This window comes from Clytia hemisphaerica, unplaced genomic scaffold, assembly GCF_902728285.1.
Source record: "Clytia hemisphaerica strain Z4C2 unplaced genomic scaffold, Clytia hemisphaerica genome assembly, whole genome shotgun sequence".
NCBI lineage: Eukaryota > Metazoa > Cnidaria > Hydrozoa > Leptothecata > Clytiidae > Clytia > Clytia hemisphaerica.
Genome location: NW_027103621.1, coordinates 1,294,373 through 1,319,780, shown reverse-complemented (window position 1 = coordinate 1,319,780; position 25,408 = coordinate 1,294,373). Strand labels below are relative to the sequence as shown.

Sequence of the window (25,408 nt, the reverse complement as noted above, 5' to 3'; positions counted from 1 at the left end):
AAAGATATTGTTTGACGTCAAATATTTTTAGTTAGAAAGTGACGTTATAAAATGACACAAATACGAGCATTCTCATTAGCTAAGCACGTGGATTAATGTTGTTGAACACAACTGTGACATAGGAGATTCACACTTTTCACACTTTTTGTGCAGAGGTTTCTTTACCCTGCCGTAATGGCTATCCTTAGGTGACCCGTCGTCGGATTAAGGCTGGGCTCAACTTTCGCGCGAAATAGGGGACAGTTTTTTTCTTAACCTTTTTTGCCTGAAGAAGAGATTACCTCATAAAAATGTTTCGCTCGAACAAAAAGAAGGTTGAAGGAAGTTCTACTTATTTCATCCGTTACGTCGATTTCGACCAATGGAATTGCTTCGTTTTTCAATCTACCAATGATCTTACAAAAACGTCAAAAAGTTTTCGCTCATTTCGCACGAAAGTGGAGACCGGCCTTTAGTAGCGAAGACCATACCAACCTCAACAGCGATATCTCTGGATCTTACTTCTTGGGTATCACATTGTCCGAAGTGGCCTTTCTGTGGAAACAAAGTCGGCTGCTTGAAACATTTATTACAATTGTTACGAATATCGGTAGAAAATTCGTCGGCAAAAAATCGCTTTGAGATTTTCACCGGGGAGACTTTGTAGACGATTACTTTTGACCGACAATTTATCCTTGTCGACGAATATTTTCACCAAATGATTTTCTGTTGAATTTAAAAGCTTAAAGATTGCTTTAGCAATAAATCTAGTATTTTTGTGCTACTTACAACAAGGAGTGTCATAGAATCTAAAGGAAATGTAATAAATACTCAGTTCGATTTATTGTGGTGCTTTCCAGCCTTAATTCCTTTATATATAGCATTTTTTTTCGGGTAAAAAAATCGTCGTCAAAAAGTGACGAAGACTCTTGACACGTGACGAAATTTTTTGCGAGTAATTTTTGGGAAAAAGATGTAGTACACGGTCCCTTATAGAGGTAACCTTTTTGTAGAGGTAACAACAGCCAAAGGCTAACTTTTTATCAAGTATGAGAGCAAGATGCTTTTGGATGATCCTAAACTGCGATGGCTGCATTATCAAAAGTAATTTCTGGAGGATTTGGTAGATTTAACGACCTTGTAAAGTAGACTGCCACCGTTTGTTTAGAAGGATCAGGGCTGAAGAACATTGATCAGCCTTCTCATTTATCCTCTGTATCTTCTTTCAATCCTTGAACACAGCAAGTTTGATCAAGAATCAGGGAAAATTAAGAAGAATTATCAGCGAATATTTTGATCAAGGGTTATATTGTTTGGGAGATCGTTAATATATAAGAGGGGTCCCAGAATAGAATCCTGAGGGACACCTGCTGAAATCGGGGTCCATTCAGAGGGTTGGCCATCAAGAACTACTCTGTGACCTTTCAAATAGAAAGTTTTGTATCAAAAGATGGAGAGAGCCAGATTGCCCATTAAGCTTGAAAAGAAGATATTCGTGTTAAACTCGGTTTACCACTATCCAAGCCTAGTGTAAAAACTGCCACTTTAGTACACATCCATCGACCCAATGCCACACACCTAGATAACCATTGTCATCCGACATACACATTACAAATTCAATAAAATGACAAATCCGATGACAATATTGTAAGGGTAATTGAGTAGCTCAGTTTCGACCCTTGTTGCTGGACTGACTTATGTACCAAGAAGAAAACAGGGTGACCTGCGAAACAGGTCCCCCAAAGTGGTCATCAGCAGCAATACAATGAGGTAAATACAATAATAATCGACAAATAGGACTTGATTTAAACATTCTCTACGGTGGAGAGAGCAGATAAACTCGATAACCCAAATTTATCTGGTTACCGGTCGTGGTCGCCGGTCATGGTCGTCATTTCTGGTCGACGTTTAGAAACTCCCGTTTCTCTTCTTATCTTCAGCTAAAGAGTTTTTCCTTTATTTCCAAATAAGCCCATCGATTTCATCAATTTCTGTTGACTTTTCAATTTACAATTTTTCAATTCAGTTGTTTATTTGGTTCGTTAACGTCTGCAAAGATGATCATGTTAAATTAACATCTGAATTGAATACGCCAGGAATCTCCCAAAATTATGTCTCAATCTGAAAATCACTGATTTTGAGGAACTCATATCATATCAACTCTTGTGTACTACATAGCTTAATAACCTTGATTAGATCAAGAGTTTATTCACGAGGAAATAGAATACCAAATAATAGAAGTACCAAAAACTAAAAAAATTTAAGGGCACGCGAAATTTTAGAGGGCACGTGGGCATGCAGGTATGTGGGCACGTCAAAATAGTGGGCACGCGCCGAAGTCACGTGGGCACGTGAAAAAAAGTAGGGCACGTGGGCATGTCTTTCAGCATACTCTTCTGTGAAGTGCAATTTTGAGTGAAAATCCATCCATAAGAGCCTCTAAGAAATAAAAAAATTATTTAGCAAAACATTTTATTTTAAAGGTAAAGGCAGTGTTGGCAACCAATCAAAGAAGCTTGTCTCCATTTCTGACACACCTTTTAAACTTCAACAATTACCTAAATTGAAAACTGCTGATCCGCCTTCCGCCAAGAATAAACATGATATTGCTAAGAATAATCAACCGCCACCGCAACCACCACCACCTGCTGAAAATCATAGCAAAATCAAGAATTACGAAGATTTCAGGTAAGGAATTTTATAAGGGTATAGTCACACGGTAAAACGGTGTCGCCAGGTAGCTCGGTCGGTAGAGCATTCGCCTTACAATCCATGAGTTGTGGGTTTAAACCCCGGTCACCGCCAACTGACTCAGCGTATGAGTAGCTTTGATTGGGTAATCTGATCTATGCGGTAAGGTAGGTGTGGCGCTCCACCTCATCATTCGACCTCTCAGGTCTAGCGTAAATAGAAAATGGGATAAACTCCCTCATTCCTGGCTCCGCCGACAGCCACCAAATGAATATACTTATACTTAATACTTACTACACCCTCTTCTCACAAACCCGGTAGAATTTTTTCAGCCAGTGGGGATAAAAATAACAGACTGAAACTCGATGGGGATTGATATTCCCATGTTTTTTAATGACTGGAGATCTCAATCCTTTTGTTTTTAAGTCAAAAAAGTTCAGTGGGGATGGAAACAATTGCATAACATTTTACAGTGAGAATTGGTTTATTAGATTACTTTCAGTGGGGAGGATAATTTTCCACCGGGGACGATATTTTGGACAATTTTTCTAGTGGGACCCTTCCCAGTGGGTCTATGAGAAGGGGGTGTCTTACTGTAAGACTTTACGTAACCTGGGCCTTGGTTAATGTTGCTAAAGTCTGTCTCAATAAAATCCGTTGCGCATATCATAACTTTCGATAGAATTCTAACGGAATATCGGCTTTGTACATGTTGAAAAGCTATTCAGGATTTTATAATGCTTAGAAAATAAAGATGAAAAATGAAGAAGAAAAATCAAATTCTTGTAAAATCTTTATTTCCATATTAAAAAATTCGTAAGTATCATCAAGGTGAAAAATTTCCAAAAAATATTAATGCATTCATTGAACCAAAATACAACATAAAATTTTCGTCTGGTTGCCTGGATCTTTTTGTTAGTTTCTGTGACGAGCTTTATGTTATATCTATTGATTGAATAAATAAATAGTTTTGTATTTTTTTCGCAGTGATGATGGTATGGTTATTCAAGAAATTGATTTTTCTTCTTCATCATCTTCATTTCTGATTTATTTTATCTTCGCTTTATAATAATATACCACTCTTGAATATCTTTTCAAAAACTACAAAACCGCCATCTAATTCGAATTTTATCAAAAATTACAGCCATTTTTGTCTCCGCTGCAGATTATTTTGATACAGACTTGCATGGTCACAACGGTGCATCCGACCTCGAAGTAATGATAATACTGGATAATAGTCCAATGTAATTTGAACATTGACAATCTTTTGATTTTATTGATTCTCCATATCCATTTATAAGTTATAAGTTAATTAAAAGAAAGAAACTTATTTTAGCTTATGTTTGTCATCTATACGGGCAGCATGAAGCTTTAAGTTCTGAAACAATAAATCAAAGTCTCGCTTTCTTTTAACTTGAATAAGCTCTGATATCATTAAGCACTCTCGGCAGATAGAAGAAAATAGACTTGGGTATCCATTTATATATTGTTTTTCCACTTCAGTGCGGCAGTTTTGGAGGCGAAGATAACAGAAAATTATAAAGAAATCAGGTCATTCTTTGAATTCATTTATGGATCTTTTGAAGAACTGGTCAAAATGTTCAAGGTAAGATAGCCGAAAGTTAGAGTTGATAATCTGCTATGTAGGATTTGAAGCCACTTATTACCTACAAAAGTTGCGCAGCCGAGATGGATTTCTCATAAATGCTAGATTAAGGCTTATTTATATTTACCGCTAAGTTTTCGAAATTCGAAGAAAGCGCTAGATTTAATTCGTCATCCGAAATTCAGCGCGAATGTAACAGGATCACATTCGCTTTCTAGGGAACGGTTAATTCTTCGCCTCCAACCTTCGGCTCATTAGTAATACTATCATTCGGTTCTATGATTGACAAATCTAGAATACCGCGCCTAAAAAGGAAGAGTAATCCACAAAATTTCAGTTCTTGAATCTGAATTTGAAATTGGAGTCCATCAATGCATAATCAATTCCCAAGACAATCAAACAGTTTTTTTAATAAATACATTAAGTATTTAGGTCATGCAATTCGACATAAATTATAAGGACTTTTTTCTGGACATTACTCCTCGTAAAGCCCAAAAACTTAGATTCTAGGATAGCGAAACACTTCTGCTTTACGTTCTTATCCCAATCTTTCCATTGTAAATTTAATGTTTAATGCTTATGAATAAATCTATTAGAGCTCCGTGTATAAAACTGAAAGTGAATTTCCGACACACAGATCCTAGAAATGATGATGATATATGATTTATCCAAGTTTTCTTATATCCAAGTTAAAAATTTATTCGCTTGTTTTCATACGAATTCAGAAATGTTTTATAAATTCTCGTCACAAACAAAACTGACGTCAAATAATCGGAAAAGAAAACAAAAAACAATAAGATCCAACGTCTAAAATATTGGAGTTTGAAAAATAATTTGAATGAGCTCGTTTTCTATGCTAAAATATGAAGAAGAAAAAAATTCAAAAATCTTCAAGAAACAGTCTAATGAAAAGTGAGAGTCAAAATGAAACTGGGACCGAGAATCAATGGTTACCCTTATCAACCGAAGGAGTTACGATCGAAGATGTGACTTCAAAAACACATCTCCAACAAATCAAAAAATGGAAAGACAGTTTATCTGAGTCATATACAATCAAGAAAGACAAATGGTTTGCTTTACCTCAGCACCAGAGCTATACTCATCACCAAGGAATTGAAGAAAGTGGGTGTGGTACTCAACCGATAATGGACTGTCCAGGATGTCGCCAAGCAGTCAATACCGAAAAGAAACTACGCAAGCGTTTAAAAATGACAGCTTCGTTCATTCACACCATGAACCATAATCTAGAAGTCGATGCCGTTGAAATAAGTAAAATATTAAACAGACGTGCCAAAAATATAGAATTGTTGGAAAAGAGAAACTTAACATTACACCAAGAGAAGAATAGTCTACAGACTCAATTGTTTGATTTGAAAAGTGATTTTCATGAAAATGAAGTAAAAACGAAACGTTTGGAATTGGATAATGATTTACTTAGGAAAACACTGAATGCTTTATTGGGCATGCGCGGTGAAGACGGAAGGAGTCTGGAACCTACTAAGAATCTGAGCCAGGATAACTCGAAACCTTTCGATAACTTTAAAACAGAGAATCAAGAATCTATCAACAAAGGCTCGAATCTAGAAAGTTTCAATGTTGAACCACTAAATTTACCGAATCAAGATATGAAATGTTGTAATGACAACGAGGATAGTTTATCCCGCGCGTCTTCGACCGCTCGTACTCTAACTCCTGAAGATCTTGGTTACCATGCAACCAGCTCCAAAGATGACGGTCAAATTTTGATCAAAGCCCAACAAAACTCAAGAAATCTTGGTGATCAATGTACTGAAATGAATTCTCTTGGTTTGATACAAGACTGGGTGAACAAGGAACACCATCCGAACCAACAAGCATCTCCCGTTATTGTCAAAATTGAGGAGCTTCAAGACAGAGTCGCAAGAGTTAAACGACAACTGTTTACTAATGCAAAACAAAAGTCTATAGAAAATTCAATGACACAAGAAAAATCGATATCTCTGGTATCAAGTCGAAGTAATCAAAAGGTCAAATCTCGGCGCTTTAGTAAATCTAAAATTCCAGTACCGATTTCAGCTAGTACACCTTTAAAAAGAAAGCCCAAAGATTCCAAAAATAACACGGCTATTGGCTCTAATGTCATAAAGATTCCAACTTATTCTTTGAACGAGATTGACGCTATGCCAGTTCCTTTGTCATCCAGCACACCAAAGAAAAATTCGCGCCAATCAAAAGCTGGCCGCACGGCTCCTAGAAACGAAAATTGTCCTACCTCTAGAAACAAAAAACAACTGTCTAAAAGGAACGTCACGCATAATAAAACTGCTAACTTGAAACAAAACGATGATAGCTTGATCCCTGAATGCTACATCCAATCCTCCAAACCAACTCTTCTGAATGAACATTCTACAGACCAGATTTCATCTGTGTCTTCATTATATTTTACAGACCAGCCGAATGGAGATGAAGTCATTGATGAATCTTATATCATGAAAATGAAGAACCAAGCATCTTCAGTTCGACATCAATTAGTTCATATTAAAAGTTTAATGGATAATTTATAGATTTTATTGTAAATTTAGTAGAATTTTAATGATTGATATTCAAAGAAATTTATTTTATTCATTTTAAATCGACACGATTTACGTTATTTTACAATCCTGATGCAGCCTATGAGTTTATGAAACCTCCTCATAATTGAGGCACAGTGAAATTTTGTATCCCGAAAACAAGAAAAACTCAGCTAAAAGCTTTTATAGACTTTTGAATTTTTATCTCTAATCCTTTAAGTGCCACGGTCATTTTTTTCAAAGTTTTTTAAAGAAAATCGCTAGTTTAAACTTTAAAGGCTTATATCTTCGGATCTAGAAGGAGTTAGAATTAATTCGCTGGAGGACAGAATCAAGTAAAGCAGGGCCAAATTTGGAGGTTCTTGCATCACTCGTTGACCAAAACGGTCAAAATCTTAAAAAAGTGGGTTTTTGTCAAATTTTTGCATTTTTTTTACTTTTGGCTTAAAATCTCGCTGATATTTTGCTTGACCATAAAGCCCAATCCAATTTCTATGCGTTAGACCAAAAATGACGATTTCTAACTCAAACTTAGCATTAAAGGAGGGCTTCGCCCTCCTACATAGCCCATGTCTGATATATACGACATTGGCACACCTAAAGGGTTAAAAAAAGGATTTTCTCATCCCTGTTAGTACTTTATTTCACCTCAATTGGCTCATGTTCGTTTGTTCGTTCATCATCACCCGGTTTTGTTTGTTCGTCCATTCATTTTTCCATTTTCTTATCCCAGGTTGACGACGCAAGCCACAACCAGTCTTACGTCGATTTGGATCTTGAATTTTTAGATTACGTTGATCAATCCATCAAACGAATGGTAAGATAACGACACATTCTCCTTTTTTACCGAAAAGGTGTTCTTTTTAATGAGGATAAAAAAACCGCGCGCCTCTTGCTGATGCTGACAAAGCAAGATAAACTGAAGAATTTCTCAATTTTTACTCGCACTGCGCGGGAGGAGACAAAAGTAGTTCTTTCTTTTGTTTAGAAATACTGTGTAATCAGATGGTAGGAGATACGTTAAATGATGTTCTTAAAAACTTGCTTTCTGTTTTTTGAACGATGCTGTCACGTTGTCAATCCCATTGTTTTAATCTGACCTCAATGGAAAACCAAGTTGTCGAGTCGAGATAAGTATTTGAAACAGAAAAGTCTTTGATTTATTTTGTAACTTACTCATCACAGACCGTGTGAGGTGTAACTATAGCAAAGAATTTCTTTTTCACATAATTATGATTTTGCTTTTGAAGCCCAAAGATATGCAGAAGGTCGTACTCCGTTCCATAATCAACTCCATAATGAAAGACCACAAGGGGTAAGAATCTACTTTACAAGTACATGTTAAATTGGGATGAATTTTCCTTTGAAATTTTGTGAAGAGTTTTTCTGGGACTTTAGTCGATTTTTTTTCATCCAAATCTTCGGGGATTATGACCCGGAAAATCTTTTCAATTTTTGTGGTTTTGATTTTGTTTCTTGTGAGTTTGTGTGTGTGATGTGAAAAATATAATCTTACCGAGTTCAAATATTCGATACCCATCTCACCTTAAGCATCCCCCGGGGGTAATTGACACGCACTTATAAAAATTATTTACAACGATTTAGGATCAAGAAGACCGCAGATCATTTACGTGGTTATCTGATTTTACTACTCGTAAGTATCCATTTTCGCCTGCTATTCAATTTAATTTACGATTCTAATCAAGTAAGTCCTAATACCGCAGGGGGAGGCGACCTAAAGGCTCCTCTTTCGATAGTTATCTACCCGAAGGAAGTGAATGGCGCTACCTCTTTCTTCCCAGATTGTTCCACTTTCCCTCCCTCTTTCATTCATAAGCATTAAGTAAGGAGATACGAAGTACCATTTTAGAGTTTTGGTATAACCCTTATGACCTTGCACGTAGTAGCCAACCTTTACACTTAGGGTCGCTCTTAAAGGTGAAGAGTTGTAGCGATTTTAGCCTAAACCTAATACACCTTTTTAACTGTGATCGCGCGGTCAGGCGCTTGCCTTGGCGTGTACCACTTTATTAAATAATTTACCACCCTAAACTCGATCCAATCTATTTTTTTACCCTTTTTTCTGTTGTGTTTAGGTGCGAAAAAAAGAATGGGACGGTTTTAGGGTGGTAAAACGGACAAAGAATTACCCCCGCCGCAATTGGCGGCTACGGTCGAAAAGGTTTATTGGCCAATCGCCTAGTCTAGCAAGCTAGACGACTAATTCATACATAGTAGAAATAAAGCAAGAAGTAATAAAGGGAACAATTTTAGTCGTCTAGAAACCTTTGTGCACTAACTCCATACAAAAGAAAAGTGTCAATAATTGCAATTATAATTTTTTCCCGCTCAAAATAATTCTTGAGAAAAACACGTGTGTGGATTTGTGTATTGAAAGTTTTTCATTTGAGTTGATTTTGTTCTGAGAGCTTGTTATTGCTTGATAAATTGTTTTCTTGCTACGCAAGTTTCTGAGTAGCTAGCCGGGGTATCTATAAGGCTGGAACACCGGATTCTTCCAGTCGTTTATACAAACTAAATGCCGTATTATTTATTATTATTATTAGCATTAGCATTGGTATTATTAGTATTACACGCATTATAAACGACTCCAGTCTACCAATCGCCAAATTAAATCTACGCCAAAATTTGTCCACATAATGTAACTCTCATATCACTTTATAGAATCCGTTATTCAGCGATACTTCAACCTACGTTATATTCGCGCATCTCTTACGTCAAATTGCTTCCTTTCAAAGTAGTGAACATCATTATCTGCTGGCCTGGTTCAGAAGGTACCTTTGTTTGCTGTCGAGCCTTTTATATTTCATTGTCTTCCTTTTTTAAACTCAAACCCAGTCCCCTTTAGCTCACTTTTTAATGATCCTGAAAGTGCTCACGCGAAAAGTTCTATAGTTGTATCACACGTCCATCAGTCGTGCATACGTACGTGATGGTCCCTTTTTGAGATTAGTTCTTTTCCATCCGATAAACTATATCCGGAGTATATAGGTACTTTTACCTTTGTCCCAACAGCTACGTCCACTTTTTTCCAGGGGTCCAGCTGTATCAGTCCCCCATCAGTCCTAAATGCCGGAAGGGGAAGCCAAGAATGGTTACCAGATCTATGATTTGTATATAGATTGTAAACACAATAATATGGGTGTTATATGATAATAGTAGATGTAGCAGGATAATATCAGTTTGTATAAACTACAATTCTCTTCTGTCAATTTTTGCTTATTTTCTGCTCAGTCTGAATTAGTTATCTAGCATGTTAAACTGAACATAACCTACTTTTTCTCGGAAGGCTTGATATTCCAATCTTCGAAAGAATTGTCAATAAGATCAAATTGTTCGTCGGATATGTTTTATTTCCAACGAAAAATGATGTACCAGATGGTGATAAAAGTATATGGTGGATCCCTAGTGCTGTCAAAGTACTTGCGCTCTTCAGTAAGTTTATTTGTTTATATTCATTGAACACTTTCTTGAATTGTGTAGTGTTACTTTCGCAATTTCGGATATCTTTCCAAAAGTTCTGTCTACATTTAAATGAAAACGAACTAATATTTGGAAAAAGCTGACCGCTCATAAAAACTCCTCCCAAATTATATGGAAGCTTGGTTTTAACTTTTACAATATGCGTGGCACTAGAAAGTTATTCTAAGGGTTACAAAAAACAAATGCCACTACGCTAACCTAGCAACTTCACAATTAAGGATATGTTGTTCGGGTTTTATCAGTAATAGCTGTGATATGCTATGTCTTGGGGTAAATATTTCATACCGAGGGATATAATCTAACTTGTGTAAAAGGGTCAAAAATTAGAATTTACCAACGTATACATATAAAACTCCCTCTAGAAGAACTTATATCACATTTCACGAACAGTGACAAGGAATACAAATCCCAACTGATCGCAATAAAATGTTTAGATAATATTTAGGGCTATGGAATAAGTTTTTAGAGCTACTTGTTTTATCTACATTTAACCTTTTTTCTTGGGGAATAAGACATCCATCAAATTTAATCAGTGTAACGTTTGAAAGGACACCATTACTAAGTTTCTCCAAATACTAATTCTAATCTATCATTAGATGCGGCGAACGAGCAAACGAATGAGCGCCGGGTACCAACCAGTGCTTTTTACATCCAAGCTATCGAATTATTGGAGCTTGTTACTGAGTATCAGACGTGGCAATCTGGAGTACAGTAAGTAATAGCTTTTTATGTATCATATTGAGTCCATAATTCCAAGGTTAAAAAGATATGTTTTTCCAATGTTTCGAAAAAAAGCTCATTCGAACAGATTTGAAAAAAATTGATCATTCACTGCACACAAAAACCGACGGAAGATTATCTATCTATCTATTTAAGTTAAATGACCGAAACCGATGAATACTTAAATACTTTAAATACTTCACTTGTCCGTCAAGCGGAAGACTTTGGAACAGTTATTATCAAGTTAATGGGCAAAACACGATAAAAACTTTATTACTTAACTTTCTCATGGGTTGAATATAAGAGGAAGAGTTTAAAACTTGTTCGTAGAAACATTCGGGCCAACAGTGGGATGAAATTCTATTGATTATGCTAAAGGAATTACTATGGATTGCAGTTATTTTTCATTGAATTTCAAATGGGGATAAGAACAAAATCAACTTTCCAATGAGACTGAATGAGACTAAAATTGTGGGGTCCCAAAGGGTCTGCGACACAGGGTGTTTTTACTTCATTACGAAGATTTAGCTGGCTTTTACAGCAATCTGGATATCGTTTACTGCAAAATGGGCCAAAAAATTTGTAGTTCTCATTTGTCTCATCAATGTACAAATGCTTCCTACAGGTCTACTTCGATATTTAGTATTCTGAACAAAAGAGTAAGACATTTGGATAAGCCAATTACCCTTTGAAATCCCTTTAAATTTTATAAAATGTTCTTACTTAACCGGATGAACCATAGTCTGAGACGCCAATGTTCTGTTTCTCAACACGACTTGCAAAATTGTATCAGTGCAACCAAAACATGTGATTACTCGAAAAAATTCACGTGATTTTATTCCCATGTTACTTGCTTTTCAACTTACAGCTGATAACTTTATTAGTGTCAACAAATTCGAACCAATCAGAAATAAGTGTCATGTAACAAGCACATAAAAATTTCGAGTAAAAGCGTAATTTGTCTTCAGGCTTTAATTTTGCAACCCCTGTGTATTCTATTCGCCATGGAGTTTGAAGGTCTTCAGTTTGTCTTCAGAAATGTTTATCTAACTGGTCTACTAATCTTACAAGGAAGTAAGTTTAAAAAGGTCCAAAGCAGCGGTCGTTTTTACGTTATTACAACTTGTTTAAGTCCTAGCGGTCATAACATGAAAGTACAGGATCCCGTTACGGGATAAACATTTTGAAGGCCCTGCTAGTAGCATTTTAAGCTGGAGTAACTTAGTTCTTCCTATTAGAACGATAAATGTGCACAGGAAATCAAATAAATTCGACATAACGGGACTCTTGCCGCTGTAATCAGTAATCGATGTAGTTGGTAATTTCAAAGCTGTAATTCTAAATAGACCCTATAAAGCAGTTTTTCACCGTGAATTCAACCAAAAAAGTGATATTTTATGAAAGAGAAGGTTTAGTGGAAATATTGTATAAAAATTTACAGAAATCTTTCAAAAAATCTACAGTAATGAAGAATAAATTTTAGCAAATATTAATGCAAAGGCTATTAAGAGAATCCTTTAAACTCGTTCCAGTCCCTTTTGTTCTCTGTTTCATGATTCTAATAGTGCTCACTAAATGGTTGTACGTCCGTCAGTCAAATGAAAAAAATATTATTACACGAATACACTTAGCAAGTATTTAACGGCCTTGAAATTACGATTGACACTCTCTAATTCGATCTTCAAGGGACCAAAAGCGTTTCAAATTATAGAAAGATTCGGAATATTACGGAGAGAATTTTTACTTTCCAGGTTGAAGAAAGTTCGAATTACAGAGAGATTCCAATAAAGGAGGTTTGAATTAGAGAGAGTTTTCCCGTTCGTGATTATAACATGTTCCGTTATATTCGTGTAATAAGTTTGTTCGATTTGCTCTGGGGACCAGATTAAACATCCTTCATTTCACGACTACATTGGTTTCATCAACCAGCAACACGTACCAGAGGGAACATCTTTACCAAAACAGTCTTGCCAAAAATGCCATTGATTTGTTAGTTGCTTTGTAGCTTCTTTACAACCTTCTGGGAAATAGGTGCCGGAAATGGATGGCCAATCACATATACAACTACTTCCACTAGTTCTGAAAAAAGAGTATTAGGTTTGAGAATCTGTCTCAGCTCTGGTTGGATCCAAATTTCGTTTTGTGATTCAAATTTCTGTGGTTTTTCCTCAAAACAATCCGCCATGAGCTTTTGAAGATAGAAACAAAATATGGTCCTAGTCGTAACAAAATGTTATCCTAGTCAGGAAAATGTTTATAAAGGTTTTATTTTTACATAATTGTTCCCGTTTCGTATCAGAAACATATTTCATATCAGGACAGTGTCTGCTTATTGTTATATTATGCTGATATAAGCAAAAAATGTTTTTTTTCTTTCTTTTTGACCAATCTTGCTCCACATCCGTGTCAATCCAATATGAAAAAGCTTGTGAGTCAAAATTTATGAGTAAGCAAAAGATATCTCTCTTATTTAAAAACAAAACCTTTAAATATAGTTACAATCCTTTATCTCTGTCAAGCCAGGCCAACAAACTATTCGACGTTTTCTGACAACTGCGACGTAAAACACAGAAGTACTTACTTTCGGTCAGTAGTTGGAAATGCAGTGATGCCATAGTAGAAGGCTAAGATTGCCAATAACGTCATTATTAACTTAATTGCCATTGTCAAAGTTTTCTTTCGTATTTTCATTTGATTGTGGTGGTAATGCAAATACGTTATCGCTTTTTATAGTGCCTCTGAGATTTGCTGCTTATATAGCTTTATTTTGGATGGTTATAAATCTATAAATAAAATGTAAACTTAAGATAACATCGAAAAAGTCAAACGGTCACTTTAAAGCAATATCTGTTTGTGTTCAATTTTGATCGATACATATATACAATTTCAAGCAAATTTCTCAAGGTTGCACTTTGAAGAATTCGATTTAGTTGCAAAATCAAATCAAAATCAAATATTTTTATTTGCCGGTCAATAGAAAACCTTATTTTTATCATAACATAAATTGGCACACCTTAACCTATTAGAAAAGGTATATGAATTTCACTTTGTTCCTTATATAAATAGGCCAATCCGATTAAGTAAAAAGTATACAAGGAATTTACTGCTTCAAATAATCAGGAGCCTGAAAGAGATTTCCAAACTCTATTCTGTGATATTTCTGGCTTTTTATAGATCCAGATTCTTATCGTTCCTTCACCTTTATTTCTCCAGGAAATTCTCGTTCTGTCAGTATCCATTCTTGTTGAGTTTACGAGCCAAACGATTTATCATGCAGAAAGATTCCGAAACGAAAATGTTACTGGAAGCCAGGGTAAGGAAAATGATTATCTCATCGGCCCCTTTTTTACGCCGGCCCTTATTGGCGTTACTTTTTCGTAATAAGGTCCAGTGTAAGGGAACGGAATTAAATTAGGCTCAGGCTAAAAATAGAAAATATTGAGCTTTTGCGTATAAGAGCTGGTGTAAAAGAGGCCGGCGCTAAACTAGGGCCGTAAGTAGCTGATAAGGTATGTTTGTCTAGATCCAATCCTGTATGAACTAATCAGTAGTGTAGTCTGATCCGTGAACATCGTAACTTCCTGTATAAAAAAATGAACAGAAGTCCAGCAACATAGCTCCTATAGAACCTAGAGGATGGTTGGAAACTAGAATGTCGCCTGGTATGTAAATTTTATCGGTAAAAGTCATAGTATTATCAATAGCCTCGACCATTCATACGTTTTAATTGACTTTCTGGTGAATACAAAATAAATATGAATTCTTTTGTGCGTTCTCTTTGATTGTAAGTTAATGTTCTCGTGATGTTCTGATGTTTTTAGTAACTCTTCTATCTCAGTCGGATACAGAGACCTCTATACTTCAATTAGAAGATGAGCAGCCCTCTCTTTCATTTTTCAAGACAATTTCGTATTCAATTCATACTTTGCTTCCTTTCACAGCAAAGTTTGGTTAACAAAGTACGACAGAAACAAAAACCAAGTATGGGAATGCTGTTTCTCAATCTGGATATTCGACGAAATAATCTGCTGGAAGATTCTTTGAAAGAGGTATAATAATGATGACGAATAATTTTTGATTTCTTGAATAAGCCTCTTGTATTTGAACATTAGAAGAATTGCTAAGTAAGCAGATCCGAAACAAATTTTTGTTTTTAAAAGATTTTCTCACGATGTTTCTCATAGCTGTTTCTCAAAGATGCTCTTTGAGCTATCGATATATCGGGCTATATTTCGGGACAATTTCCCCATTTCTTTCACCAACATATCGCACCTTCTCCCCCATTGACTCTTACAGTGCACTTTCAGAAGGCTGGGAACCATCTAATAAGGACCGTATCTCAGATAGGTCACATTGAGTATCCCCTGGTGGGAATTTACTGAAAAAGAAAAGTATATTGTAATCAAGTATTTTTCTTTAGATTTCAAAGAAACGTGCAGACTTAAAGAAGAAATTACGAGTGATTTTCAAAGGGGAGCCTGGGATCGACTTGGGTGGAGTCAGCAAAGAATGGTTCTTCTTGTTGATTCAAAAATTCTTCAAAGAAGATTATGGTAGGTTTTTGAGCTACAAGTTCAGTAAGAAATGTATCAAACAACCTATTTTATGGCTTTTTCAGCAACCGTATTCCCTGAAGTTTTTAACCTACATGCTAGTCCGAAACATTTTGAAAACCCTATAAATGAGTACAAGGTGCTTTACAAAATTTGAAGCATTCGATACTGTTCTAAGGTTGATTGTAGGGACTCTTGCAACACTTGATTGATAGCAATGAAAACATGAAAGAATGAAATATATTATTCTTCTGTTCAGGTATGTTTAAATACAGTGAAAAGCGACATAATTGGTGGTTTACTGCTTCAAGCAAAGATAGCTTCAAAGAATATAATTTATGTGGAGTGGTATCCTTTTCAATCGAATTGTGTTTTTAAGTATGATTTTTGACGAACTTAGCTTTTCAATGAACTATGTAATACTTTCTATTTCCTCACCAAGAGAGGTTGAAAAAATGAAAAATTGAAAAAATTGCGTCAACATGACAAATTTCTCGATTTGGATAAGTAAATTGTCATCCAGGCCGACTAAAGGCTTGGGGACACGGGAAGTTTTTTTCACCTGGCTACCTGAAACGCTTTCTCGTGTCTCCACCCCATTTTTCTATTTACCAATAAGAGTGAAATCCACAACACTTTTAATAACATTTGTGTGTCTATCACAAAATCAGCGTGTAATTTGGGTATTTCCCTCACTTTTTGTCCCATGAAACAAAAAAGAAAACCATGGGACACGCACTTCTTTTCTTGTGTTGGTGGGATAGAGCATGTTCTTGTTGCATTGCACCAACGTGAAAAAAACTTCTCGTGTCCCCAAGCCTTAAACGATTCAATTTTTTCGCAGAACTATTCTTCCTTAACTCTAATGTATCCGTAATATAGCTTCTTGGTTTAGCCATATACAACGGAATCAATCTAGATATCCGGTTTCCGCCGATTGTTTACAAGAAATTATTGAGTCCCGCAATCGTTCCGTATAATAACCCGCACGCCTACGTTGGAGTGGTACCAGCTGGGGTGGACGACCTGAAACAAGTTTATCCGGTAAGTTAACATAAATCAAAGTTAAAAGCTTTTCCGTTTCTGCGAAATATATAAAAAGCTTTTTCGTCTCAAAATTCGGCTGATCCAGCAAAATTTCAAAAATATGTGCTAATTTGCTGTGTAAAATCCATTTTCCGTCTAAGTCGTTTCCGTTGCTGAGTTATTTTCTTTTTTACGCAAAATGTGTGCACCTGGGTTTTCTAAATATATACAGTCTAAGTACGACGGATCTCGAGTAACTACAAAGTGCCATTGATTTACACTAATTGATCTAAATTCTGATTTTAATGAGTCGATCCCGAACCTTTGAATTTATGCAATGAAGTATCTATAATTTAAGCATACCTTTGGCAACGCGTGTTTTTCGTGTTATAGAGCTTGGTTTACAGAGCTTATGGAGAATAAGAAAACTTAAGAGGCTCAACTAAACGGGTTTTTCTGGCTTTATTTTTCTACTGTAGGAAGTAGCGCAAGGTTTGAGAGATTTGTTGGAATATGATGGAGATGTGGAAGATGATCTTTGTCAAACTTTTATGGTGAGTTTGGAAGTTATTCATGTTATTTTTCTCGTTACCTTTCAATTAAGAATTCGAGAGCGTGGACTAAGTGTTTTGGAATGAAATTGAAAAATGAAAAAGAAGAAAACTTTTATCGTTGACTGCTTGATACTTTATTTTTAGTGCTGAAGTTCCTTGTATCCACTTAACTTCAGCTCTATAATTACTTTTCGCATAGAATTTTTGCATCGAAAGCTTAGACTTTAGAGGCTTTAGAGGACAAAATCAGGGTTTTCCATTACAGAGGGGCTGTAGTTTTCGCTGCAAGAATTTCAAAAAATAGGCACATAGCTGAAATAAAGGCTTCAAAGTACCTATGAAGTAAGAACGAATTTTTCTTCTAATTCTTAATACTAATCGACCGCCGGAGGCGGTTTCTTTCATAGTGGTACGCTAATCTCGTTTTGCCTTGGCTCATTACTTCGTCTACCATTTACTTTCGGGTTTTTTAACTAGATTACCCAGGTGTTTCTCTTTTTTTTCGCTGAATCTCTTTTATTCGGAATTGAATAATCGAGACATGAAAAATGACTATATTGTAATCTGTTTTCAATGAATAATCTAAAATGTACTGGAGATGACATGTAGGCGTTAATAATGTGCGCGCGCTCTTCTTTCGCGAGCGTGATGCGTGATGGAAGGCGGTCGTTTCAGTGTGGTTTAGATCCACACTGTGACCTAGTTAGAAATTCTTAATTCTTCTCAATTTCAAAAGAATTAAAAAATATTATCATATTTCTTGAATCTACCCTATGCTATTCCCATTAGATTTCATTCACTGAGAATGGACAGACGATGAATCGACAGTTGAAAGCCAATGGAGATACAATCCCTGTCACCAATCTCAATAGACAAGGTGCTTTTTTCTTACCCCCTCACCTTATAAAGGAAAAAGATTAGTCAAGGGAAAAGTAGAGAAAAGTTTTGAGTTGTGACAAAGCTTTACACAAAAATGACAAATTTGGACATTATAACCTAAACTTTGTCTTACTATGCTACCTCGCGAATACAACATGTTTTTTTAATTTATAGGAGGAACAATTAATTGAAAATGTTTTGTTTTTGTAAAAAGATGCTAAACTTAATGTTATATGACCTTACGGATGGTGCTAAATCGCTTGGTCATTTTGACCCTAAAATTTTCCGCCGCACTGCCCGAGGGGCAAATTACTCGAAAAATGGTGTACGAGATTGATTTTTATTTTTGATTTATGATTTTTTTTTAATTCATAAAATTGTGTACGAGATTTATTTTTAGTAATTTGCCCCTCGGCCCCTCAACTATTAGCACTCTAGCTCACGAAGTTGTATCATTAAAGTTTAGTATTGATTGTCTCTTCTATTTTCCAGAATATGTGAACCTTTATTGCGATTACTTGGTCAACAAATGTATTTATCAACAATTCTACTCTTTTTATCATGGATTTCATAGTGTATGTGCTTCTAATGCTCTACTAGTAAGTTGAACATGATGAACTTATCTAGCATCTAGATACAGAAAATTTCAGCCGGCACGCTAAAGCTCTGAAGGTCGGGAAAATTTTCAACATTTCAACATTTTGAAAGTTAACATTATGGAATTTTGCAAGACAGTGTCACGGATTTTACAGCGGGAGGCCTGGTAACCCAGCCCAAGTTTTCGGCGGCTGATGTCAGGTCCAACTGAAATGTTTTCAGAATTACGCGCGATGGTAGTTTGAATTCAACAAGGCCGACTATAATTCCGCTCCGATGGGAAATTGGCCCACTCCTTTAGAGCTTTAGCGTGGGCGGCCGCCACAATGCGCCATCGGAATATCAGATTTTAATAATGAACTCGAAATTAAGTAGAATCTATAAGGTTTTTAGTACAAGTCGAAATTATCGTCATTGCTGCAAAACAGGAGTCCCCGCTCTTTCCCATGTCCTTCGACGTGCTGGCTGACCATAGAACCCGTGAAAAGTTTAATAGCCCCATATTACGAACTGCGATATCCACGTTATCGATCTTTAAACAGCCAGAACCTCATTTCTTTTATGCAAAGTAGACTTTCTCCTTCATGTCATTTGCAATTCATGCTGAGCCTCCTCTAACCCCTGATTAAGATAACGAATCAAGATTTGTCAATTCTTCCATTGGGTCATTCCATTTTATATCCAAACGGGGAATTGGACGAACATTTCCAGAGGACAATCCAAGAAAAGTTTCTAGGGGGTGTTTTTCCTTTTTTCCAAGGGGGTATAAAGTTATTCTAAAATTTCCAAGGGGTAAAAGACTTATTTTAGTTCGTCCACCGTTACTTTAAGGTATGAAAAGAACTTTTCCAAGGGTAATTTTGGAAATTTTCCTATTTTCCAGGGGGTATCCACACATTTTCAATATTTCTTTTTGACTTGAAAAGGTTCCGTCCACCCCTCTGTATGGTTTTTTAATGGAACTGCCCATTTCATTTTCATTTTTCAGCTGTTACGGCCAGAAGAAGTAGAAACGCTTGTTATTGGTAATCCTAATTTCAACATCAAAGACTTGGAGAAAATCACAAAGTACGATGGTTTCAAAAGAACAGATGCTACCATCAGGTAATCACATAGCTCGTGCCCAGACCTTTTGCCTATATATTTCTATATAGCCCATGCCCATACCTTTAATTACCCCGACAGATACAATAAAGTAAAAATTCAATGCCTCTGTCTGTTTGGTGATCAGCAACTAAAGAGATGGATCAAGGGTAAGTGGAGAAGTCCAAGGAAAGTAGAAGGGAGCCTTCGGGCCACTCTCGACTACGGTTGCAAGCATTCTTACTTATGAACTTATCAACAACTAATAAACATTTTTCTCAACATTACAGATATTTCTGGGAGACAGTTCACGAATTTGATCAGAAGCTTCAACGTAAATTGTTGTTCTTTTCGACGGGAAGTGACCGGATACCTGTCGGTGGTTTCAAAGAAATGAAATTCAAAATCACCAGAATCGCTGGTCAAAATGCTGTCAATATGTAAGGAGAACTTATGATATTCATGACGTAATGCTTCCTAGGAGAATTCAACCTTGTTCCCTGTGTTTTATCGGCTTTTAGATGCTTAGTGATAACGCTAAATAATATTCTCTGGCGTCAATCAGTAGCGTAAATAAAGCCTGTGATACACGGGGACGAGGTTGGGGAGAGTTTAGATGATAAATCTGCTAATCATATACATTTTACTTCATAAATACGCATCCAGCAATAAACTTGAGAAAGGTTTATAAATGTTGAACCTAGTACTCTTAGGTTCCAAATAAACGGGCCCCCCCCCCCGCTTGTTAATTTTTCGAAAATTTTCCAACCCCTCAGGCCTTATTAGGACCCCCCGTTTTTTCTCTAAGAATATTTTTAGCTGTCGAAGAGAAGGTCCCTTATTTTTGCTCTAAATAGCCTGATTTTAACCTATTTTTACCTTATTTTTGGGTTTCAGAAGTACAATTTCCAACCCCCCCCGGCAATTAGGTCCCCCCCGTTTATTAAAATCTAGAAAATTTTTCCAACCCCCCCCCCCCGTTATTCGAACCCCCCCCCCCGTTTATTTGGAACCTAAGAGTATGTACATTTAAACTCAAAAAACTATGCTCTGATGCTTATTACGAAAATGGAATAACTAGAAACATGCACTTGTAATAGTAGAGGATATAAGGGTCAAAATTTTCCTTATATAAATTATGCTGATAAGTGGCCCGGTGTAATTTGGTAGATTTTAGGTGGTAGCAAATACATGCCACTAGTCTACACAATAGACAGATCCAGGCTTTTAGGCCTTACTCTTGGTCTATAGGCACTGCTATAGGCGGCCACTAGTGACCCCCACCGGGAATTGCTTATTAATAGGTTTAAACATAATAGACAACATTCACAAAAGATGTTTATCAATAGAGATTTTAAATAAAAAAATGTTTAAAACACAGCTGATTGGCTTAGGTTTCGAAACTCTCTATTGTTTCACTAAAACCTCAGTGCGCATGCGATTTATCTGGAGAATTTCAATATTCAAAACAAGAGCAGTGCTCATAGCCCGAAGAGTAGGAGTTTTACGCTCGAAACGAAGGAAGATATGACGTAGCCTAACATGCCACTAGATCTAGTTCGTTTTGACGAAAAACAAACAGAAAACTATGACCAAGGGATCGATTGTTTTCAAATTTTAGAGGTGTTTTTGAGTTTTTATTATAGTTTCAAAGTTTTGATGGGGTTTAAGAATATGTTTTGGTGTTTTCATGTTATTTTTGAAAACGAAATTTGTGAAAAAATCCAAGATGGCGATATCCTCTAGTCTACTTTACTGTACTCAGCGCCATCAAAATCATCAAAAAGAAAATTTCAGTCAGAAGTAGACTCTACACGTTTTTTTTTAAGAAACACACTTTTAAGAAACATGAGGCTCAGAATGCCTAAAAACTAAGAAACATCTAAGAAACATACTGAGGCTGAGAACGAGAAAATAACATTTTTTAATTCGGTTTTTCTTAAGAACCTTCCAATCCAGCCTTCCATTAGGCTGATTATGTCAAAAAGTTTAGAAACATGTAAGAAATATTTAAGGCTCAAAAGGCCGATTTCTTAAGAAACATTGAGGCTGCTTGGTAAAACTAGTTTAAAAAAAACAACGTGTAGTCTAGCGAAACCAGGGCATCTATTGAAGAATATATATTTTCTTACTTTAAGGTTACCGATGGCTCATACATGTTTCAATCAATTGTGTCTACCATCTTATAAAAGTCGAAAAGATATTCACGAGAAACTTCTAATCGCGATAAGCAATGCTGAAGGATTCGGTTTAGAGTAAGAAGGTGTCTTGGGTATTAATTTACGTTGCTGACGCATTGCAATGGAGTGTACGTTTGACAATAGAATTCCGACCACTTTCAGACTTTATAGTTCTGGTCCTCTGCGAAAAGAAATAAAGCTATTCTATTGGTCAAAAATGCTTTTTGTTATAAAATTATCCAATGGAATTGATTCATTTTGACATGGACCTGCACCAAACGTAGAAAGAGAGTTGCTCAAATGAAAACGAACAGATTGCCGAGATATGCATATCAAATTTTGACCAATTGTACTTTGCCATCAATATTAGTAGTAGACTTAATTTTGAGAATTCTTAATTCGTGATATCATGGCGTAATGTTTTATACGGAAGCACCTAAAGTATCCCGGGCGTTTGCTACTAGTTTTATTGTTTAAATTCAATAATAGCGCTTCGTCGTGCAAACGTCACGATTATTACTTCTCTCATTTGACCGAAATTCAATCCCACAATCCTTTTTTGTTTTAATTCAAAAGTCGTGAAAGCTGTTACTTTTTCTTTGTAATTGAGTGTAATTTGCGTGCAAGCATAATTAACGCAAAGGTTGACGGGATTGAATTTCAGTCAAACAGAAAAATCAATGTCTATTTTTAGATTCGCTACGGTATGCTATTCGTAGCAAACACCCAATCTTCATTTTGTTCTTAACCTTATAAAACATCACGTCATGAAGATCACGAATTTTAGGAATGCAAGAATACAAAACCGGGATGTCGCGAAATACTGTTTATTTTGAGTGCAATTATTTTATGGAGGAGTTATGAAAGGGAAGAACAGAACGCTTTAGAATCAATTGCAAATGTCAAACTTTTTGAATACTTTGCTCTTTACTAGATTTATTTCATAGCGTTCGCTTTCCCCGAAAATCCTAACACTTCTACATAAAATGATATTTATAGAAAAACGAAAATGTATAATTAATCAGTTATTTTTTTTTTTGATCGAAAGAATTATTTCAGTTGAACATTATCTTATTTCTCAAGTTTTTTAAAAGAATGGTGTATCGTGAGATCGGGTAACTTGCATCAGTGCAGGCTAACATGCATATTCCTCAAATGAAAGACCTGGCTGGTCATTAAAATACAAAGTTAAATCAAAACAAAATTAGTAGAGTAGAGCTGCGAGCCGAGCTGCGTAGTTGTATTTTAGTGACCAGCCAGGTCTTTCATTTGAGGGCTATGCATGTAAGCCTCCACTGATGCAAGTTACCCAATCTCACGGTACGAGTTAGTTACTCTATCAAATATTTGATCAATCTGATCAACAGATCGCCCGTACTGGATTTTACCTGAGTGAACCCCGGGATAAATCCTTATGCCAGAACTTAAAACCCCTGTCTCACAGCCCCGGTGGAAGCTTTTTCCTCAGTGGGGATAAAAATTCCTAGTGAAATCCCAATGGAGATAGAAGTTCTATTGTTCCAAGGTTACAAATAATTTTTAAACATGGAATTTCGAATGGGGACGAAATTAAAGTCAATTTCCCAGTGGGGCTGAAATTACAGGTTTTTCCCCACCGGGGAGGAAATTTTTGCCAAACTTTCCAGTGAGTCTGTGACACAGGGGTGTAACTTTAACTCTTTGTATCTTCAGATGAATTGTCTCTTTCGTATAGGTTTATTTAGAGTAAAGATGAATTAGAAAAATTACTATTTACAAATTTATTTTGGTACTTAATACGAGAAGAGTTGTTTTAAAATTTAAGTGTAGGAACCATAACTAGTCATAGCTTTCACTAACCTAAATGCCCCCACTGAAAGGTCATGTCATGCACTTATAAAGCTTTTAATGCTTTAAAGATTGAAGCATAAAAACAATCAGGAATAATTAATTGATTTAATTATTGATTGATTGTTTGTTTGATTGAGGCAATTGCTTGAAAAAATAATCATATTCCATTAACAAAATACTTGAAGAATTCATGCAGCTTGATAATTTGTTTAAATTTAAGGAAATGCTGGAAAAGCTTTTCAAAAACATAATTCAAATATTATGGTATCATTATCTTACTGAATTTCAAATCTCCTTGTTTGTTTTTTTTTCTCCTAGTTTCTTTCTTACAACAATATATGTCATGATCATTCACAATAGACCTTTTCCGATAATGCCGCAGATATCTTAGATTGTAGGAAAAATATATAGCGGTGAATAAATCAACAAGGTAACCAATCAGAAATAGCTTGTTTTTTTCATTGGCTGCCATATTTCAACAATTCTCTATTGCTACTTTGCCTAATAAACAATAGTCAAGAGGATACTGTGTATTTTAAAATTTATGAAAAAGTTCTGCGCCATCTTAAATAGGGTGAAATAGAAACCAATCCTAGTTAAGGCCCGGGCTCCACTTGCCTACGCTGTGATTGCACTTCTCAAGCAAAATCTTCTATGTTGTTGGTCAAAACAAAAATAAAGGAATGCCATTGTGGTCCATTCAGACGTACAGTCGAGAAAAGTTGAAATGCGCCTAAATTGTTTTTCAAATGCATAGCATAGAACTTTTTCATGATGCAATCTTTTCTCCAAGCTGAAAGGATTCAAGCCATTGAGATGTTCGCAGCACAGACAATGAAGAGACGTGCCTTCGGGAAGCTAGACTTTTTGAGTTTACAGCTATATACTTTCACTTTATAATGTTTCTACATGACTGTCTGTGTGCCTAGTCTAACCACCGTTAAATGCCTTCAGGAAGGTCCCTCCTAACTTGGAAAGCCAGAATTGGGGCTATTTCACCAAACCACTGGAGCGTAAGTTATTACGTAGGCTATCACAACTGTATGAAAAAGTCAAAGTTGAATGTGTGCCTATAAAGTTAAACGAACGTAAACAAACTTTTTTCAGGTTTTTAAAATAGATTTACCACACTGTACTGAACAAACAATGAAAACACTCTAAGTGAGGTAAATCTATTTTGAAGACCAAAAAAAAAATCTTGTTTTACCAAGTTAAGAAAGACCTTCCCGAGTTACGACCATATGATGGTCCTTAAAGCTCAAGAAGCTCTATGAACAATAAAGGTAGTTATTAAAATAACAGACAAAGATAAATTACAGTTTGAACAAAAATATCAAATGTACATTTGAAAACTTGAGCAAATTTCTTTAAAGATTCCGGAAAAAAAATTGAAATCATTGCTGAAGTGAACTTCTGACTAAATTACAGTATTTAATATTCAGTTTCAAAGACAAGAAACAAAATTTGACATACAAAACACTTTTTCCAGTCAATGAATCAACTCATCATCATAACCAGTCTGCCATTTTGTTTGTTTTGATTTGCACAAGTAATATTGTAATTCGTGTTATGATGTAATCACTATACTTTTTCTATAATTTGCATTTATAACACTCGCTTCAGCTTTTCAATGCTAAATCAAAACTAATAAAATATA

At 35.8% G+C, this 25,408-nt stretch overlaps 1 protein-coding gene across 3 annotated transcripts in view; it reads left to right on the top strand.

Annotated features, from left to right (window-relative positions):
• The window catches only part of LOC136802323 (probable E3 ubiquitin-protein ligase HECTD2), a 32,144-nt gene extending 9,648 nt beyond the window's left edge, over positions 1–22,496 (top strand). For 2 of the 3 annotated variants that reach the window (XM_067059041.1, XM_067059040.1), the window contains exons 3-21: positions 2,463–2,667; positions 4,174–4,276; positions 7,559–7,642; positions 8,076–8,140; positions 8,431–8,479; positions 9,511–9,620; positions 10,136–10,281; positions 10,926–11,040; positions 14,263–14,362; positions 14,991–15,098; positions 15,470–15,602; positions 15,862–15,950; positions 16,485–16,646; positions 17,108–17,182; positions 17,972–18,059; positions 18,554–18,660; positions 19,647–19,762; positions 20,032–20,181; positions 21,880–22,495. In XM_067059041.1, coding sequence (XP_066915142.1) covers positions 2,463–2,667; positions 4,174–4,276; positions 7,559–7,642; positions 8,076–8,140; positions 8,431–8,479; positions 9,511–9,620; positions 10,136–10,281; positions 10,926–11,040; positions 14,263–14,362; positions 14,991–15,098; positions 15,470–15,602; positions 15,862–15,950; positions 16,485–16,646; positions 17,108–17,182; positions 17,972–18,059; positions 18,554–18,660; positions 19,647–19,762; positions 20,032–20,181; positions 21,880–22,000 — 2,126 coding nt within the window. In that variant the 3' untranslated portion in view covers positions 22,001–22,495. Of the gene's footprint in view, positions 1–2,462; positions 2,668–4,173; positions 4,277–7,558; positions 7,643–8,075; positions 8,141–8,430; positions 8,480–9,510; positions 9,621–10,135; positions 10,282–10,925; positions 11,041–14,262; positions 14,363–14,990; positions 15,099–15,469; positions 15,603–15,861; positions 15,951–16,484; positions 16,647–17,107; positions 17,183–17,971; positions 18,060–18,553; positions 18,661–19,646; positions 19,763–20,031; positions 20,182–21,879 lie in introns of all 3 variants that reach the window. The other variant, XM_067059039.1, reaches the window with a different exon arrangement.
• The last annotated feature ends 2,912 nt before the right edge of the window (positions 22,497–25,408 follow it).